The sequence below is a fragment of the Anas platyrhynchos genome, chromosome 3 (genome assembly GCF_047663525.1).
Source record: "Anas platyrhynchos isolate ZD024472 breed Pekin duck chromosome 3, IASCAAS_PekinDuck_T2T, whole genome shotgun sequence".
NCBI lineage: Eukaryota > Metazoa > Chordata > Aves > Anseriformes > Anatidae > Anas > Anas platyrhynchos.
Window position 1 is genome coordinate 95,818,693 of NC_092589.1, and position 20,330 is coordinate 95,839,022.

The 20,330-nt window shown below is 38.2% G+C and overlaps 2 protein-coding genes across 18 annotated transcripts in view; both read right to left on the minus strand.

Annotated features, from left to right (window-relative positions):
• The window catches only part of TINAG (tubulointerstitial nephritis antigen), a 50,964-nt gene extending 45,172 nt beyond the window's left edge, over positions 1-5,792 (minus strand). For both annotated transcript variants that reach the window (XM_027455097.3, XM_038175923.2), the window contains exons 1-2: positions 5,750-5,792; positions 1,571-2,056 (exon numbers count right to left, since the gene is read on the minus strand). In XM_027455097.3, the coding sequence (XP_027310898.2) occupies positions 1,571-2,056; positions 5,750-5,777 (514 nt within the window). In that variant the 5' untranslated portion in view covers positions 5,778-5,792. The remainder of the gene's footprint in view (positions 1-1,570; positions 2,057-5,749) is intronic.
• MLIP (muscular LMNA interacting protein) overlaps positions 4,275-20,330 on the minus strand; it is a 128,337-nt gene continuing 112,281 nt past the window's right edge. For 10 of the 16 annotated variants that reach the window (XM_038175918.2, XM_038175908.2, XM_038175909.2 and 7 more), the window contains 3 exons: positions 20,268-20,321; positions 11,884-11,918; positions 9,452-9,792 (listed from right to left, as the gene is read on the minus strand). In XM_038175918.2, the coding sequence (XP_038031846.2) occupies positions 11,892-11,918; positions 20,268-20,321 (81 nt within the window). In that variant the 3' untranslated portion in view covers positions 9,452-9,792; positions 11,884-11,891. Of the gene's footprint in view, positions 7,515-9,451; positions 9,793-11,883; positions 11,919-20,267; positions 20,322-20,330 lie in introns of those variants that run through there. The other 6 variants (XM_072036360.1, XM_038175910.2, XM_038175917.2 and 3 more) reach the window with 3 other exon arrangements.

A 20,330-nucleotide genomic window follows, 5' to 3' on the forward strand; every position in this document is an offset into this window, starting at 1 on the left:
AGAGATTTAGAAAAATACATGTTTTCTATCAATGAAACACTTTCTTCACCAGAAAAACATCAGCTTCTTTTAATGTGAGATATAAATTAAATAAGATAGCAGCTCAAATATAGAACAAATAAACATGCTTGAATAGATTAAATAGCATTGCCACCTATGTCAGGCTTGTATAACCCAGGAGTTACAAAACAGTGAACACACATGCAAAAAATGGATTGAGAAAAGCAGTGCAAATATTACCCCTCACATATTCTGTTACCTAAAACTTCTGTTACATTTTTACCTTTCAGAGGTAGGCCTATCACAGGACCCATATGGCAAAATGTTGCAGGTTTTGTAGTAATACAAAATTGCTTACAGGAAGCAGTCTGCAAAACCTTATCCCAAGGCTGTCAGCTCTGGAGCAGAAACAGTGCTCAGGGCTTACACAGAGCTTATGACAGCAACCCCCCAATCTGTTGGAAATAATATACAACAGTGCACCCTAAATAAGTATGGAACAAATGTCTTTATTTACATAAATCATAAAACATTCTTTTAGAGGATTAGAAACACTTTGGAAAATCAAGCTTGTTTTGCAGCGTTTGGCATTTTTGTTACTCCCACTTATCAGATTTTGGCTGTGTGCCTGGCTTAAGAGCACAGGCTCATGAAGAGCTTGTGGTCTGAGTGCTAGAGTACAAATAGCAGAGATATCTCACAGAAACAGTTAATTTTTAAAAGCCATGGTGGTATTCTTGTTGATTTTCAGCTTTTGCAAGTTTGGTACAGTCTTTACGTTTTGAGGTAGATGTGTCCTAGCAAGAAGCTATAGTCTTAAAATTATAATTCTAAAACTGTATCACCAGCAGAGATTTGCCCTCCACAGAAACCATGTGTAAATGATGCTTGTGCATATTTGTGGGTTTTGTTTGTTGTTTTTTAGTTTGTTTGTTTTGATTTTTCAATCTTTAGTTCTAAAGACAATAGACTAAGATTAGAGTCGTTCTGGAGGAACTTCCACTACAAGCTAAGCAGAAAGAAACCATAAAAGGACAATATGCCAGCCAGAAATTCTTGTTCTAATCACATCCCTTCAGCTAATCCTGCACTGAGATGATGCAAGAAAAGTGGTGTCCCAGAGGAGAGCTCTGGTGGATCTAAGCCATTACAGAATATCTCAGAGCAGTATCATTTAGGATAATCATCAGTTTTCAGAATGATCTGTTTGTACTGATGGGTACAAAATTTAGATCTTTCTGTTCATTTTGTGTTAATCTGTGAAGCTGAGATTGATGAGATCACATTAACTTCAAACTGATGAGGTTATCTCTAGAAAAGTTACAGGTGAAACAGAGGTTCTGGCCAACAGAGATAAGATTGAGCCAACTCTAGAAATGTATCCCTAAAAGCAAAGAAATAACAGGAAGCATAATTCTTATTTCAGCTTTGTAAACAATGTATTTGTCCACTATGTCAATAGGCACATTTTTAGGATGCACACACTCTAAAGATCTATCAGTAATTTTACTTCCAACTATATTTTTCTTGTGGTACACTAATACCAGCTGGGTCTTTTCTCTATACCCACCTGATGTTGGAGGTGGCCAAGGCTCATCTGACCTGGTGGGCTCAACAGTGTTGTCACAGACATCCCAGTAGTCAGCACAACAGTCCACAGGGCCAGGAGGACCTGTGGCACAGAACTGGTCACAGTAACATATAGCTGCTCTGGAGGCAATGTTAAAGCTGCAGTCATCATTTCTTCCTGTGCAGCAGCCTCGTATCCTGCAGGACTTTCCTTGGTACAGACTTCTTTTTAGCCTGTCCCACCCTGCAGAGCCACGATCTTCAACAGAGTAAAGTCCCTGGGGCAAATTTCTTCTAGAGTTAAGCTGCTTTGCCATCCAAACTTCACTTGCAATGCAATATAAGAGCAAGATCTGACTTTTGAGCCACATTCTTCCACCTCTAGACGCCTTTTTTGTTTCTCTGTGCTTGACTTTATCAGCAAATGTCCATTTACTGTAGATGTAATACCTCCACTTACTATTCAGAAACAAATCTGAACAGAAAGCTGCAGACAACAATATTTTATGAAGGTTCTGTATTTGTTAATCATTAGTCAGACATGTTATAAACTGTTTTATTTGCCCAAGATAAAAAAAAAAAAAAAAAAAAAAAAAAAAAAAAAAAGGAAATAAAGCCACAGCTATGTATCCATCATTATGAAACATTGGGTACATTCTTTCGTGAGTAAGAAATTTGTAGTAAAGGTTTATTATGCAGAATATACACAATCCAATATCTTAGTTCTATACTTTAAGCTTCTAAAATCAAAACAGCATGAAGAATGAGTACATGGTCTTAGAGGGTCTTTTTCCTCCTGGCTTCATTTACCTGTAACTAATATGTTCTCCATATGATTCGAAATTATACTTAGATTACTTTTCTCCTTCATTCTCTTATCTGATATGCAAGGCTATAGATCATTGACTTTCAGTGTAGTAAACATATCCTGCATCCCTCCCTTTTCTATCTTGTTTCCAGTGATCTAGGTTTCTTTTATATGCTTAATTTTGCACTGTTTTACTGTGCGCACATTTTAAAACTCAGGTAATATTCAGCATAAATTATTACCCCAAAGATATTTTTTTAAAGTTCACATTTCTTGATTCAAAATGAACCTGGAAATCTGTGTAAATAGGGTAATAAATACTAACTAGTGAGTCTTCAATCCAGTTTAAAAAGTAAATGGCTGGAATAATAAAACCATGAAGACAAACAGTAGATATCAAAAGACATGCATAACTGCCTTTACTACTTGTTCCATGCTCTCCAGTTTTTTTGACTGCAGACATAAAGAAATATGCATGGTACTGTTGCCAAAACCTAAAAGATTCAGAAAAAAAAAAAAAAAAAAAAAAAGAGCAAAGTATTTTGAAGCTGCTAGCAGAGATAACATGTAAGACTAAATTGCAGAAAAATAACATTCTTTGAAATATGAACAGATACAAGACAATTTAAGTGTTCAAAGCTGAAAAAGCAGAGGTTAAAGTAAAAAAAAAAAAAAAGTAATTCTTCCTTTTCCATTTTGTAGTGGATGAGAGGACCCTGAAGAAGTTAATGGCAGGGAACGAAGGGAATCTTTCCCTTTGTGATTTCTACTGGATTGTTCGGTGCTGTGGAAGGTCACAGAATCAAAGGACAGCTACTTTTGAAAGCACAGCTGGTAGCACAGCTGGTCTGGATGCATTGCTGTGAATTGTAGAATCATTAAGGGGGAATGTGTATGTGTGTAATAATATAATACACACACACACATAGACATATGGGATTGTAATACAAATGCTCAAGTCTTTAATATAATTTCTTGCCAGCAGAGCTTTTATTGGACCTGCCTCTCACACTGTCCCTGTCACAGAGAAAGACATGTGGATGAGGGAAAATTGCATCAGACCATGTGATTTTTATTTTCCTTTTTTTGCATGCAATCTTCTGTATGGAAGTCAATAGAAAGGCCAAGGTCAGCTATATACAATTATTGTACATCACATAATATTAAATACACATATATCTTAACCTTCATAAACCTTAACATAAATCTTAACCTTCAGATTTGTTCTGTGCTTCTTGATTTTTTTTTTTGTTGTTTGTTTTCTTAAAAAGGCTAGGTATCTAGGTATCTCAATCAGTCACTGAGTGCTATAATGCATCAAATATAAGGTGAGGAAGGTTAACCAAACATGATCATGGAAACTCAAATGAAATTCTTGGTAAAAATGATAACCCTTTTCCTTAATCCTTCTTTCTATATGGTTCCAAGTAAAAGGTTCTCTTGATTTGCACTGCCACCTGCAAAATGCAAATCTTCTTTGCTGTTACAGTTCTTTGGACATCATTTTACAAAGTTATATCCTTACTCTAGTGAAGCATAAGAAAGAGAGAAAGCTTCCACATGTGATATTATCTGCCTTTTAAGTTACAGACCTCTGTCTTCATTTAGTTTAGATTTTAGTTTGGTTAGGTGGTTTTCATTGATTGTAGTTGGAGTTGTTTTTTTAGCATTTAAATTTTAAGACTTGCTGATAATAAACCAGAGGCAAAGGATTTGTTTGGAAAAGAAGTGCGCTAGTTTACACAGAAATGAGCTTCCTTTTAAAGGAACATAAAAATGGAACTAGTGCTTCTGAACAGCTTTGTTTTTTGACACATGGAACCATGCTGAAACTTGATAAAATCTTATTCTCCTTTCTGCTGGCATATGCTCAAATCTTTTTTTTCTTAAAAAAAAAAAAAGAAAAAAAAAAAAAACCACCGTTTTGTCGTGGTTCAGCAAATATTTTGTATTTTGTTTTCAATAGTTTCCACTGTAAGCAAAAAGTAGCTCTCCGTAAATTGCAGGAAATCATGTGTTGACTTATCTGTAACTGTTTAGGGACAGTTAAATATAATCCTTATTCTCTATTGAAGATTAACCTATTCCAAGCAGACCAGCTCTGCTACTTTTTTGAGTTAGACCTAGTTCTAGGCCTAGACCTAGTTCTGGTCATCACTGTTAAGTACAAAAATGTCTGACTTGTACCTGTTTCAGTACTCTCTGAGGTCTACTCTTGAGCTTAAAAAAAGCCAGGAATCTCTTTAAAGCTAGAACAGGATTATCCCACAACTTTTCTTCCAAAATTCCTTCTGATTTGTTTGAATGAGCTCATTGCACACCCTAAAACCTCATTTCTGATCACCTTTCAGATTAGTGGTAAAAGCCCTGAGCTAGGTGCTGGTTGCTGAAGGTCACTCCCTGGACAGAACTCTGAGCCTACCCCATCAGAAGACTGTGCTGCCTTTCTTTTTCCTGACTCTTAACCAGTTTAGGAAGCAAACAGGACACAAGACTCCAGTCCTCTTTTCTGCTAGTAGGCAAAACTCAGTGTGTCATAAAGATCATGTAATTGCTTATTATCAGTTTAAACTCTGAAATGATATGGGCCATCCCTTTCTTTGAACTCAAATGGAAACTTAGCTGGTGACTCCTTGCACAAAAGACACAGCTGCTTTGTGATAGCTGCAATATTTTATACTTACTACTTTTTATTATTAAAGGCTGCAGTGAGGAAAAACGTTCTGAGCCAACCCATTTCATGAAAAGTATTATACAACACTGTGTTTTCTTTTCTGTGTGGACTCACCCTCCCAAGTGGTGAGTGCCTACATCCTAGACCTGTTTATGTAGAGAAAAACTGTGTGTTGAAGAGTTTTTCTCACCAGCATTTTGGTCTCTTTGTGTCTGGGGCAGGCTGAGAATGGTGGTGTTTTCACCCTATTGGGCAACAGCCTGGCACCTCACTGTTGCAGGTAGTTGTCACAGCATCAAGCAGTGTTACTGTTAATTGAAATCTTTCAGGGCTGCCCATGTCAGTTATTACCATGCTATTCCAAGTTACACGCAACTCAGAATAGAAGTGACTTAGGTGACAAATTTCATTGGTACAGTCCTGCCACAGGGCACTTTTCTACATGCAGCCTCTGGGACCAATGTGTCCACTCTCTCAGATATTTAATTAAACAGTTTCAGGGTCAAAGTCAGAGGCAGAGGAATAGAAAACAACTCCAATTGCCCATGCCAAAGAAACCCTGTTCTTCACAGCTACAAGCACACAGAGTCAGCAATCACAGGTGAAAGAAGATGATATAGTACATACTAGGTGATTGCTACAGCCTCATAACCTTATCACTCTTTCCAACACAACAAATCACTATGCGTGTTTCCTACCTCGGTTGCATCCCTTGGTTGTCTCCATGAAGCAGGTGCCATTTCATTCTTGTTGTTCTCAGCCATACTCCAACATTCCCCTGAGGCCATGGTCAGCCCATTCTGGGCTCAGTCAAGTAAATACATTTGAAGAATGGGAAAATCTGTGCATGAACCACCACATTACGCATGCAGTCACAGAGCCGTAAGTGCCCTCCTCAACAACACTTCACTAGGGCTTGCCAAATGTAGGAAGAGCAGGAAGCTCAGGAGCCCCAGCTGGGATGGAAACCTTGATGGCAGCCCTATCATATCATGTGTCACATGCCTCCTTGGTTATGCTGTTAGTGAGACTAATGTGGACAGATGAGCTTGTGCACAGCTGCACATGGCTTCAGAGAGGTGATGCCTTCAGTGAGCTTATTAACCATACATTGGCTCCTTACCAGCCAGTTAGAGGTGAGGGAGAAGAAAATCTAGCACCTTTCACAGTCAGTATGAGCTCTGAGAAGATGTGCTGGTGTTGCATGGTTGATGTGTACCCACCCATATTTGTCTTGAATGTGAAGTCCTATCTGCTCCTACCAGTGAGTGATGGCATCCTACACCTAAAATATTCTCTTGACCGTGGATAGACTAATAAGTGCAGAGGTAGATGTCGAGGTATTTTCCCAAACTGATTCCAGAAACCTTACCAGGTTGTCCATGTGCCTTGCCTGCAAGCAGGTTTAGAGGTGCTTGGGATACATACTAACTTTGGCACTGTTGCAATGTGAGAGTCACCAGTTCAATTCTAGGGGAGCCAACCTAGAGCAAGCTCATTCCTTGGTTTGTAAAATACTCCATGCCATTTGTCTTGTGGTGAATCAGTTGATCAGTGCAGAAGTAGCCTAGGATTGCCCCGTGTATGGCTAGATACTACTTCTTGAATAAATGAGAACAGTCTTACACAGTAGTCACCAGATCATTTTTGTTCAGACATGTTTTATGATGTACAAAGAGACACTGCCAGGATGACACATGCAGTTTATCCATACGCAGAAGTTATGCCTCGATTAATGCACCCACTAAATGGCTACAATGAATGAGCTACTACTGATTTCCTCACCAGCCAAGTAAGATGTCTGGAGTCTGTGCTGGGCAGGCAAACATCAGTCAGGTGGGGAAGAATTGTGCTTCTTGATCCCAGAACAGGCTGATTCTCTGTGTTGCTGAGTTGGCACTTTCTGATTCTCTGCTCTTAAAGGCTTTTTTATACCTTTAGGCATAGATTTTTTCCTTCTGAACACTTGAGCTGTTTCTATTACCCTTTCAATGATACACTTCTCTCTGTGATTTTACTTTTATCATTTTGCATAACCTTAGCAGGTGAACTTTATGATATTTAAGCAATTTTCTCATTAAACTGAGTCAAGACCACGGAGGTGTGCCACAGCAAACCAGGCTTTGGATCCCAGGCAGCTGAAGCCTGGGGGCAAGGGCTGCCCTTAATTTGAGGCAGCAAACCACATTTTCTCAAATAATGAGTTCTGTCCCTTCTACTCATGGCCTATATAAGTCACTGCCCAAATACACCCCTTGTGCTAGCCCAATTTCACTTCAGACCACTTGGGCCAAGCGTAATATGTTGGGTGTTTGTTGATTGTTTTTTTTTTGTTTTGTTTTGTTTTGTTTTTTGGAGGGGGGTGGGTGTTGGTTAGCTTGGGTTGCAGCACATAGCAAGAGCAGCAATATCAGTTGTAAGCACAGGATGTGATGAATGCTGTGTATCAGACTGCATGTTAGCCTGTGAACAAAGATAAAAGAAAAAGGAGAATATAAGCTCTCACTAAACATAGGCAGTCATTGGGATCCTGACAGGAACGTGTACTTTACAAGGAAAAATATGAATAAAAGCAGGGTAAAGGCATCAGAAGTTGGACTAAATATATTACTTTATTGAATAAGCAGCATCCATTAATTTTATAGTATTACTGAAAAAGCAATCAATTTTTCATGTTGACTTTTGCTGTTTGTAATCTCCCCTTAAAGGTTTATTTCTCTAAATACTTTCCCCATTAGTGTTTGAGGGGTAGACTTCCTAGACTGTAATTGCCAGTATACTCTCAATTTTCATTCACAGACAGAAGCTGTTTGAGCAGATAGGGATGCTGTTTTTTAAAATATGCACAGATGAAGAAACTCATAAAATGAGAGGTAAAGAAAGGGATCCCTCCTTTGCCATTCCTACAGTTTTGGTAGTTCTTTCTCTTGCTTTTGTTCCTTCCACTGTTTTTGGTCTGTCACCTGGGCTAATTTAAAGATAAAAAGTACCATGTCAATAATCCTCTCTGTTAGACATACCAGATGGGATTTGGGCTTCACAAAAATGAAATTCAGGAGGAAAAGAAAGTTGGATTTGCAAGAAATTCAGAACAAAGCAACTGCTTTGGAAAAATGGGCAGAAAAACTCATTAAAACTTTAGAGAATTGCACAGATTACATTGGTTCTAAATTTCAATTTTGCCCAGTTCAGTGATTGACTGAAAACAAGAAATACTAATAGATACTTGTTGGGTGTACCTATTACGTCTTACACAATTGATAACATATTTAGAGTATTTATGTGCTTGTTAAGTATGCATTTATATCTTTCTTAAAAAGATTTTCAATACATTTTTCTTCTGTTTACCTGTATGTGTTGATTTTTGTCCAAAGGAACCATTTCTTGAACTCAATGAAATGCTTTTCACAATACTTTTCTTTTTTTTTTTTTTTTTTTTCCATCTGGCTAATGTGTGTGCTGTCCACAAATTGTACAAACAACTTCTACTGCTTTTTCATTGAGAAATAGAAACTAATACCTATATAACCCTTATATGCCTATCAATCATTTAATGATATTGTGAAGGATGTGTGTGCTATCAAGGGAATATATATATTTTAATCTATATAAAGAGACTCATAGATGGTTGAACTTTCATTTTTACAGTTCCACAGTTAAACAGCTTAAGTCCAGGCCCAGTAGCACAAGGCCTTAAGACTAGTCCATTTAATTTGATTTCAATATTAATATTTTAATTGATGATTTTATAAATTAGTTCATCACGTTAATTTTAATGAAAACAGCAGCGCATCTCAATACAATTATTAATCTTAACTTCAGGTTGTAGCAGCGTGTCAAGAGGCGTAGTGCTCCCACACACCAGGTTGCGATTCAAAGGTCCCTGATGTACCTGTGGGGTGATTTATAAGTTCAAAGGATCAAGGGAGTGGGAAGAAGCCAGTGACTCATGCAAACATAGGTGAACAGCATCCTTAAACATTTACAATGCATTTTGGAGAAAAAAAAAAAAAAAAGGTTGTTTAAAATTCAAGCTCAGGCAACACTCAGTCTGTGGAAGCAACTCAGGGTCAAAAAGAACAGTGCAAAGTAAAAAGCAGTGGTTCTTCCATGTTTGCTAGCACAGAGTTATCAGCTTTGTCTGCCTTCACCAGATGTCACAGGGCTATGAACACTTCATGGCAGGGAAGAACCACTGTGCTTGCTGATTGCTTTAGGTGCTGACACAAAAGTGAGAAATTCCTTGAGCATTTCACAAAGCCTCTGCATGATAGAAAAACGTGACCAAGGTTAAGAGCGTGGGAACATTCCTTTCCCAATGATGCTGACATCCAGTCTCAGCTATTTGAACTATGCAAAGCCATATTTACAGAAGTGAAGATAAGAATCACAACAAACACTTTGCAACAAAAACACAGCTTTATTCAATTTCAACATTTGTATTATTTCTAAATAAAATATGCTGTGTTATTTTAGGCCTCTCTTAAACTGGCAAGCACTTCAAGAAGTGGTACATAAATATGGCACATTCAGGTGTGTATCTCTGGGGTTAATTATGCTAGTACATAAGATTATCTCATGAAAAAATACTTGATTGTTATTGCTGCTTTACAATTAGCATACTAGAAGCAATTTTTTAAAAAATAGTGCTTTAAATAACATTAGTGTTGTGGATTCCTTCTCAGTATAGGAACAGGTCTGAAAATACTCTACGGTTTTAGCTCTTGATCCTAATTTGGGGCTGCAAAAGAAGAGTTTTCACATGAATACATGTAGCAAAAAATAAAGATTTGTAAACTGTATAAGTAGCATGCACCAAGCTCACTTAGTTTTCCTTCTTTATACAACCTGATGTTCTGACTGATAAATGTAGCTCATATTTTCACAGGAAAAAACAAAACAAAACAAAACAAAACAAAACAAAACAAAAAAACATGAAGAAATATTCAGCCACTTCTCTTGTCTGCCTTTGCAGCAACCTCAGAAAAACTGTTTAAGCACTTAAATTCTGATGTAGCTGCAACAACCCTAATACTAAATTAAATCCCTCTTTCTGAAACTCAAGGCCCATTTCTTTTCCTCCTACTCTCAGGGAGGATAGAGAAGTGACTAATATCCTTTTATAACACATTATAAAGAGATATAACCTGTTGTGCCTCATCTCTGTCTTTATTTCTTTTCTTCTGTGTGAAGAAACTGAAACCTTTAAATCTTTTCTAAATCTCCCATTTGTTTTCCACACCTCCAGTCTCTCTTTCTAAAATTGCTCAGGACAGAACACAATACTGCAACTGATTCTTCACTAACACTGAACAGAAATGAGTAATTACCTCCATTATACTATAAACACTCCTTTCAGTATTTTCCTTGAATGACATTTTTTATAAGAGCATTGCCTCTCCAACTCAGATTCACTTTGTGGTCCCCTGTAATCCTCAGATTCTCTCCTGCCTTATTATTGTCATTCAATTTCTGTCTGTGCTTTTCAATGTTACTTGACTTTAATGAATTTTATAATTTGATTTCCAGCCATCCCTCTAATGTAAGTGATGGTTTTGGATTTTAATCCTGTCTTCCAAACTGCTTGCAGATCTTCCCAAACGGGGATTATCTGCAAATCTAGTAAATTTACTGCCCATTCAAGTGAGCAAGTAGTGAGCAATATTTTATAGTGATAGAACTTGAAGATGGCATTATGGAAGTCTCAGTGAGATGTTCTCCCATTTTAGCAGCAAATGGTTGTTCTCAAAGTCCAGCTTTCCAATCAGTTGCACATCTACCTTATGTGAACTTAATTTAACCCATTTCTACTTTGCTTGCTTATGAATGTCATGTGCGACTGTGTCGAAGATGCACTGTATCAACCACATCCCCTATACCTGTTTTGCTGTCAAAAAAGGAAATGAGATCAACTGGATAGGATTTGTTTCTGACATGTCCCTGTGCAAGTTCTCTTATCTGCTTGCTGTTCTTTAGATGACTACAAATGGATTGCTTAATACTTTGTTCCAGAATCTTGGAAATAATATTAGGACTGGCTTTTCTATAATTCTTTAGACCTTCATTTCCTTCTTTGTTAGATACGACATTGTTTTTGCCTTTCCCCAGTTTTCTGGGTATTTGTTCATTTTGCTAATTGCTAGTTTGAGAAGTAGCTTTGGTTAAGTGTTTAAGGGGGTTTCATTGGGCTGTGCCATCCTGAATACATCCATTTCACCTCAGGATTCCTTAAAGTGTTCTTTTCCTATTCTCTCTATGTTCCTGCTCCAAAATTCTTAACAGTAACTGAACCAAATTCTTAGTCACAGTTAGTCTTTTTTTTGTGAAGACTGAAACTGGAAAAGGTATTGAACACTTTAGCCTTTCCTATATTACCTATTTGCTGACCTTCCAAGTTGAGTACTATATTGTGTCAAGTATAACATATTATTTTCAATATGGTATTGTTTAATTATAGCACACTATTCATTTTAATGGTACTATGTGGTTATGCACTCAAATATAAAATAATATTAAACTTATTTCAATATTACCACACAATTTAATCCTAGGCCATGCCTCAGTTCTTTCCAGCTGTTTGATTGCATCCCACTTACAATTAATTAAATTTTGACTTTAAGCTAAGAAGTGGAATTATTCAGTATTAGTAATTATTAATAGAAAACACTCACCAAAAATAGCCAACTTATTATCCAAACACTAAATTGTGTTGCTAAAGCATCCTACCATCTTTTCAAAGCAAATACCTACACAGCAATTTATTAAAGTGATACTAAAGCTGTAGTTACATATTCTGTGACTGTAGTCAAGTCATAAAAATAGTAATACTCACCACTGTAGCTAAATAGAACCTCTTTCATTGGTGACCTGTATTAAGAACAAAAAGAAGGAAGTGAAAACAAAGTGGATGAGAGTATTAAAACTGCCATAAAATAACCAGGTACAGGACTACAGTTGCTTTGGTGGTGGAGAGACAACTTCATTAAACATCTTGTCTTTTAAAAATTTAGTTTTCCTGCACTGTTAATTTATAACTATGTTTATAGTGCTTAGGATGTTTTTCATGCATTGACAGGTTTAAGGAAGCAAATATGTGCATAGCAAATTTCAAAAGGCAAAGCATTACCTTGGCTAAATGCACTTGTTGGGCTTCCAATTCCTTGTATGACCACAGCCCAGGAAGACATGGCATGTGGCCAACCTTGCAGTCACATGGCATTGATATTGTTTTCCTTTACCTTAGAAAGGCTTTCCACACTGTTCAATAGAAGCCTTGTACCCAGTGAGGAGGAAGGTGTACTACAGAGGTCAGTATTTGTTTATAATGGCTAAATAACTGGTTGGACCACCAGAAAATGTAGTAGTTAACTATTCAAAGTCACTGTTCCAGGTGTCATTTCATGGGTGGCTTAAGTCAATGCTATCTGACAACTCCAGAAGGGACTTGTGTGGCGGAAAAGCATGCAAACTCCTGATGTCTGTGGATGTTCCTAACTTGGAGAGCAGACACAGACTGTTAAGCTGAGGGTATGGTTCCTATTCTGGAGCACTTTGCCAGGCTGGAGGAATAGGCCAGCAGAAGCTTTGTGAACAAAGGCAAATGTGTAGTCTTACATCTAGGTTGGGTGAGTGAACAATCCAATACAAAGGTAGCTCAGGGACTGACCAGCTGTGCAGTCATACAGAGACCTCAGGGCTAGATGACACCAAACAGAAGGAGGATCTGTTCACCTGTGTGGTGAGGAAGGCCAACCTCATATCAGGCTGCATTAATTAGAGCACTGCTATATGCCGTTCCCTCATAGGTTGTGAGGGAAGTCATTATTCTCTGACAGGCACTAGCAAGGCTGCATCTAGAACACAGCTTCCATATTTTGGATAGAGTAGAAAAGAGACATCAACCAACCAGAAAAAGCCCAATGGAGAGCAATCAGGATGGTTTGGGGAGTTTCCTGATTTCTGAGAAAGTCATATCATAGAATCATTAAGGTTAGAAAAGACCTCCAAGATCATCTAGTCCAACCATCCCCCCTGCCACCAGTATCACTCACCAAACCATGTCCCTAAGGTCCATGTCCAAACTTTCCTTAAATACCCCCAAGGACCGTCACTCCACCACCTCCTTGGGCAACTCGTTCCAATGCCATATGACATACGAGGGCACACTAGAGGGCTTGTTTAACTTGAAGAGTAAGCGAAGGGTTATCTATTCTCCCTCTCCAGCTACTTAAAGAGGATTTAGAGAGAATGCAGGTTTTTATAGTGAAAGGATAAGAGGCACCCAGTGGGAAATTTTAACTGCCCATAAGGAAAAATGTTTTCATCATGAGTGGTGAAACACCATAACTGATTTTTCTGTGGTTCTATGATTCTAATTATTTATGAATTACGTAAGTATTAGCATAATAAAAAATCTTCGTCAAACTACACTTCTGTTCTGACTACATATTCAAAGTAATTTCTTTTCCACTGAAATTACTGTACGTTATTCCTGCTATTATTTGAAGGAGACTAAATACAACAGATTTTTCTTAAAGCCAGATAGAATTAGATTAAAATGGCAGTTTAAGTGACATGCTGACATTTCATATTTTCTCCATATCATTTTAAATATAGCCTGTGCATTAGTACCCTTTTAGACTTTTTAATGTAAATTCAGCATGTAAGTAATACACTTACTGTAATTCTTTTTATAGAGATCACATTAGAAATAATACCCCATAAATTCAGAATACATTTTCCCTTGTTAATGCTTGGTGATCTAATATGCCCTTTCATGTCAATAGGCTATAACTGAAACTTTTTAGTTAAAGCAAGGAGATATCATTGAAGCTGTCAAAAAGTATTGCCCAAATACCTGTTGCAAATATAAATTTCCCATTGTGATTATAAAGTATTAAAATTTATAAAGCTTAAAGCATTATAAAGTATAAACTAAATATAAATTATCTCAGCTGATTTTTTTTTCAAAATTTAGAAACTTATGTCATTTGGACCTCCCTTTCTATTTGTAGGTATCAGAAGACTGTAGCTTACTGTTCCTCATTAGTAGCCCATCCATTACAAAATTAAAGAATTTATCCCAGCTAACACTTGAAATTCTTATTCCCTTAGTAAAAGCAGTAGATGTTCTTACTTGTAATGTTCCTTTGCAATATCATTATATATCCAAATAAATGAAACTATAAAGTTAAATGAAATGTTATGATGGTATGGAGACAGTCTAGTGCTATGGTCCTTGGTTTGGACAAAATAAACTAAGGGCACTGAGTCTATTGATTCAGAGAGGTCTTGTTCATTTTCTTTCAAAATATTTTGGAATATTACAGGTCAAGTCAGAACAGTTATTTTGGAGGAAAGTGACATCAAAGTATTTTCTAATTTTCAATATCTGAGAGGTTTTTTTTGATTGTATTACTGGTGCCCTTTCCTTTATTTGCTGCTTATTTCCTATATGCTGCTTATAATCTCTATGCCTGGTCTCTGTCTACGCATTGTTTATGAGTAACCAATACACTCTAATTATAGTTTATAGATAGTTTATAAACCCTGCACATCAGCAGTGCTACAAATTGGTTGGATCTTTGGTTGGATCTCATAAAAACCCTTACATAAATTCTTTAGTACAAGGATTCTATCATATAATGGGTGCATTTTCTTCTTATATGTAGAATCTTTTAATGATTAATAGTAATGTTGACCTCCGACCAGGACCATTCCTTAAGTAAATAAAGATAAAGAGCAATGTATAACAGAACTTTGGGCCTTATTGACATTTTCATAGAATTCATAATTTCAAAAACTTTTGGTATTAAATTTAATTAAAGCAGAGCCAGGCAGTTTGTTTCCCTTATTAAGAAAAAAAAATGAAAAAGGAAGAAAGGAAGAAAAGACAAAAGGAAGAAGAGAGAAAGAGAGAAAGAGAGGGAGAGAGAGAGAGAGGGAGAGGAAGGAAGGAAGGAAGGAAGGAAGGAAGGAAGGAAGGAAGGAATGGAAGGAAGGAAGGAAGGAAGGAAGGAAGGAAGGAAGGAAGGAAGGAAGGAAGGAAGGAAGGAAGGAAGGAAGGAAGGAAGGAAGGAAGGAAGGAAGGAAGGAAGGAAGGAAGGAAGGAAGGAAGGAAAATGGCAAGGGGGAGGAATCTGCACAAAAGTGTCTCAGTGAAATACTGTCTCCTCTGAAGTCAATGGAATCAGCATTTTCTCATGAGGTCTTTTTATGAATACTGACCTTACATTAAAAATGCTAGGTCTCAATTATTTCCGATTTTTTAGGAATAACAAATAGATGAGAGAGAGTAAGAGCTGCAGCAAAACATCATGTCAACCTAAATTAACTGTATAATAAATTTGAGATTTTGCAAATTATATATGAATGAGGGGAATGAGTATGTACATTTAACACCTGTATACAATGGCTTTTTATAACTCCACAGGGACATATGCCTTATGTTCTCTCTAAATATTCTGATAGTACAGTTCTGAAAGTAATTTTTGTGTCAGTCACACACCATAATATGGGCAAATACTAGGTTAAGCCATAGATCATAAGACCATAAGTATTGGAAATTACTGTCATATCTCTTGGTTAGGTTTTACAGGTGTATCCTTCAGATCCCCTCCAATTAAAAAGTGCTGGTTGTAGAGAAGGATTTCATGGGGAGGAAAATCCGTTATTTGTTCTGCTTTCATAAGAAAGTAGAAGATCCGATTTGCTTCATGTTACAGAAAGAAGCTGAAGCTGCATGAGGAATAGGATGCTGTTCTTCTAAACACAAAAGCAATGACTTCCAGACTTTTTCCAGTGAATACTTCACTTTGAGGAAAACAATACGAATTATTAAGTACACAGTAGCAACATCTTCCCTTTTCCCTTCTCTCACTCCTTTCATGGAGCCAAGGAAATGCTTATGATTTGCTGAACCTTTAACCACCCATTCTTTTTCTGGAATTGCATAAATTGCACTGACTTTCTCTCATAGTGTTTTTAGCTCTGAGTGAGGAACACCAAAGGGGAAGAAATTAGCAAGTTGAGCTTACAACTAATTTTAGATAAAGAAATGGTTAGTAAGGGCAGAGACAGAGAAATATAAAGTTTTTATTGCAGCAGTAAGAGTAACATTGGCCTTATCACTTGACAGAACTATTCCTAACCAGTTCAGCATCCAAACAGGATTTCACTGATAATAAATGACATTTTAAATTAGGTGGAGCCTTGTGGGTTATATAAGCTTATAAAGTGTAAATTCAGCACAAACTGTTACTAGAGTTAAGATAGGTTCCTTTTAGAAGCTTCACAGAAGAAAAATAAATAAATAAAATAAAATTCAGAGAAGCTCAGCAAGATGTTAATTGTCTAACTTTATTTTGCAAAGGCATCTTGGGGCTTACTTTGGAAAGATCCACAATATAAACCATAGCAACTCTATTTGAGAGAACCAAGGAGTGGCTCCTGGGAGGCAGAGTAAGGGGAATTGGTGGTGTAGAAACAAGTAGGAAGGGCAAGGAAAAAAGGGAGGCATCTGGAAAGCTGCAGTGAAGATTCAAACAAACAAACAAACAAAAAAGATGAAGTAGCTAAGTTCCTGGATCCCTGACCAGAGAGGCTGGGGATGCACATGAGAATAAGAGGCTATGTTCATGTCTCACATTCTTCTGGTATTGAACCTGCATTCTCCTGGTGCCTGTTGATCCACCCAACAGGTGAGATGTCTACCTTTTTTCTTTACCTTAACTTTTCCACAGCAGAAACCAAGATGAACTGTAAGAATATATTGACAGGCTCTGTCAACAAACTCAGAAGTCAGGCAAACCTTCTGCTTCCAATATATGAAGGTCTTGTACTCAAAACTCCATCAATATTTTGCAAAACTACTCGAAAGTCACACATTTTGTAGCAATTATTGGCAAACATCCATTTAATTTATTTAAATGCCCATTTTGATGCTTTTAGCAAGACTAGAATCTAATTTTAAAATAAGAAAATAAAAATAATGTATTAACAAAAATGCAATTATCGTTCTTATGTGTATTATTAAATCCATCTAAAAACTTGAGATTTAATTGTGAGAATGTACTCAGTAGCAGCAGTAAAAATTAATTCCTGTGTCATAGCTGTACTCATACTGCTCTTATTCATAGTAAGTGATGCATTTTTATGTAAATTTCTAAAATAATGTAGAAAATGTCTTTTAATTAAGGATGTTCATTATATTCTAAAGTCTGCAGTAAAGAATCTGATAGTTAATTAAATTATATGTGTTGATTTCAATATTAGACAATAATTCAGATTCATGTTCATGATCCTGTTAGGAAAAATAAATAAATAAATAAATAAATAAATAAACTCATTGTTTGTCCCATTGTCTAAACCTTTTTAATTTTATATGCTCTGTCTCAAGAGAAAAGTCAGAATGTGTAGCAGATCAGATTTTCACTTCAGATCTCTTTGAGTGAATTATCTATGGTAACCACTGTGTTCCTAGAACTTAGAGATGTGAAAGTAGTAAGGAATCAGTCACTGAATATAAATTTCAGGAAGATTTGTGTTCTCCTTCAAAGTCAGATAAAACTGGCACTGAATTTTGATGTTGGGCAAACTACCTCTTTGCATGCTGTCTGAAGTTTTCATGACAGTCCTTTATAAAATTCTCAACAACTAATTGTCCTAAGAGATTCTGGCAGTTCTTGCATCTGGTGTTTAAAACAGAAGCTATAGCAGTGACCAAAATTGGGGAATGTATGATTTAAATCACAGAATCACAGAATTGTCTAGGTTGGAAGGGACCTCAAGATCATTGAGTCCAACCTCTGACCTAACACTTGTAAGTCCTACACTAAACTATATCACTAGGTTCAACATCTAAACATCTTTTAAAGACCTCCAGGGATGGTGATTCCACCACTTCCCTGGGCAGCCCATTCCAATGCCTAACAACCCTCTCAGTAAAGAAGTTCTTCCTAATATCCAACCTAAAACACCGCTGGTGCAACTTTAGCCCATTCCCCCTCGTCCTGTCACCAGGCACGTGGAAGAATAGACCAACCCCTACCTCGCTGCAGCCTCCTTTAAGGTACTTATAGAGAGCAATAAGGTCGCCCCTGAGCCTTCTCTTCTCCAGGCTGAACAAACACAGCTCCCTCAGCCGCTCGTCGTAAGACTTGTTTTCTAGACCCTTCACCAGCTTCATTGCCCTTCTCTGGACACCCTTGAGCACCTCGATGTCCTTCTTGTAGTGAGGGGCCCAAAACCGAACACAATACTTGAGGTGCGGCCTCACCAGAGCCAAGTACAAGGGGACAATCACTTGCCTGGTCCTGCTGACCACACTATTTCTGATACAAGCCAGGATGCTGTTGACCTTCTTGGCCACCTGAGCACACTGCTGGCTCATATTCAGCCGACTATCAACAAATACTCCCAGGTCCTTCTCTGCCAGGCAGCTTTCCAACCACTCATCTCCCAGCCTGTAGCTCTGTTTATTGCGCCCCAGGTGCAGGACCCGGCACTTGGCCTTGTTGAACTTCATGCAGTTGACCTCAGCCCATCGGTGCAGCCTATCCAGATCCTCCTGCAGAGCCTTCCTACCCTCGAGCAGATCGACACACGCACCTAACTTGGTGTCATCTGTGAACTTACTGAGGGTGCACTCGATCCCCTCATCCAGATCATCGATAAAGATATTAAAGAGGGCTGGCCCCAGTACCGAGCCCTGGGGAATGCCACTAGTGACCACCCTCCAACTGGATTTGATGCCATTAACCACAACTCTTTGGGCCTGGCTATCCAGCCAGTTTTTAACCCTATGAAGCATGCGTCAGTCCAAGCCACGAGCAGACAGTTTCTTGAGGAGAATGCTGTGGGAGATGGTGTCAAAAGCCTTACTGGAGTCAAGGTAGGCCACATCCAGAGCCTTTCCCTCATCCACTAAGTGCATCACTTTGTCATGGAAGATCAGGTTCGTCAAGCAGGACCTGCCTTTCATAAACCCATGCTGACTGGACCTGATCACCTGGTTGCCCTGAAAGTGCCGCATGATGACTCTCAAGAGGATCTGCTCCATGAGTTTCCCTGGCACTGAGGTCAAACTGACAGGCCTATAGTTCCCCAGGTCTACCCTCCGGTCCTTCTTGTAGATGGGCGTCACGTTTGCTAGCCGCCAGTCGACTGGGACCTCCCCCCATAGCCAGGACTGTTGATAAATGATGGAAAGCAGCTTGGCCAGCTCCTCCGCCAGTTCTCTCAGTATCCTCGGGTGGATCCCATCCAGCCCCATTGACTTGCATACATCCAAGTGCCGTAGCAGGTCGCCAACCATTTCCTCATGAATAGTGAGGGCCACATTCTGCTCCCCATCCCCTTCCACCAGTTCAGGGTACTGGGCATCCAGAGAGCAACTGGTTTTGCCGCAAAAGACCGAGGCAAAGAAGGCATTAAGCACCTCAGCCTTTTCCTCATCTTTTGTAACTAAGTTTCCCCCTGCATCCAGTAAAGGATGGAGATTCTCCTTAGTCTTCCATTTTGCATTAATGTATTTTTAAAAACATTTTTTGTTGTCTTTGATGGCAGTCACCAGATTGAGCTCCAGATGAGCTTTGGCCTTTCTAATTTTGTCCCTGCACAGCCTCGCAACATCCTTATAGTCCTCCCGAGTGGCCCGCCCACTTTTCCAAAGATTACAAACCTTCTTTTTTCTCCTAAACTCAAGCCACAGTTCTCTGTTCAGCCAGGCCGGTCATCTTCTGCGCCGGCTCGTCTTTGGGCATGTGGGGACAGACCACTCCTACGCCATTAGGATTTCCTTCTTGATGAGTGCCCAGCCTTCCTGGACTCCTCTGCCTTTCACAACCCTTGGGGCTTACTACATAATTTAACAAATCCCATTTGATATCATCCCAGAAGCACATACCAGAAACCTGAAATGTTAGTGTTAACTCAAATTCACACAAACAGCAAGCACAGCCTCCAAAACAAGTCTGTTTTTTGGTGTTTTTTTTTTTTTTGGTTTGTTTTTTTGTTGTTGTTGTTGTTGTTGTTGTTTTCTTTCTTTCTTTCTTTTTAATCATTAAGAATAATTAATGTTTATCTAGCTCATGCACTGGACAAGAGCAGGTTTGTGAACTCAGCACATTTTTGCTCATCAACTCATACATATGTTACATAAATAAATTATTAAGCTAGCATTCAAATGCATAAACCCATTAAATGTCAACTGATTACCTCCTTAGAGCTGAGTGTTTCATTTTCTGGAATAGGCACTATGGGATGACTGGGCTGCCAAGC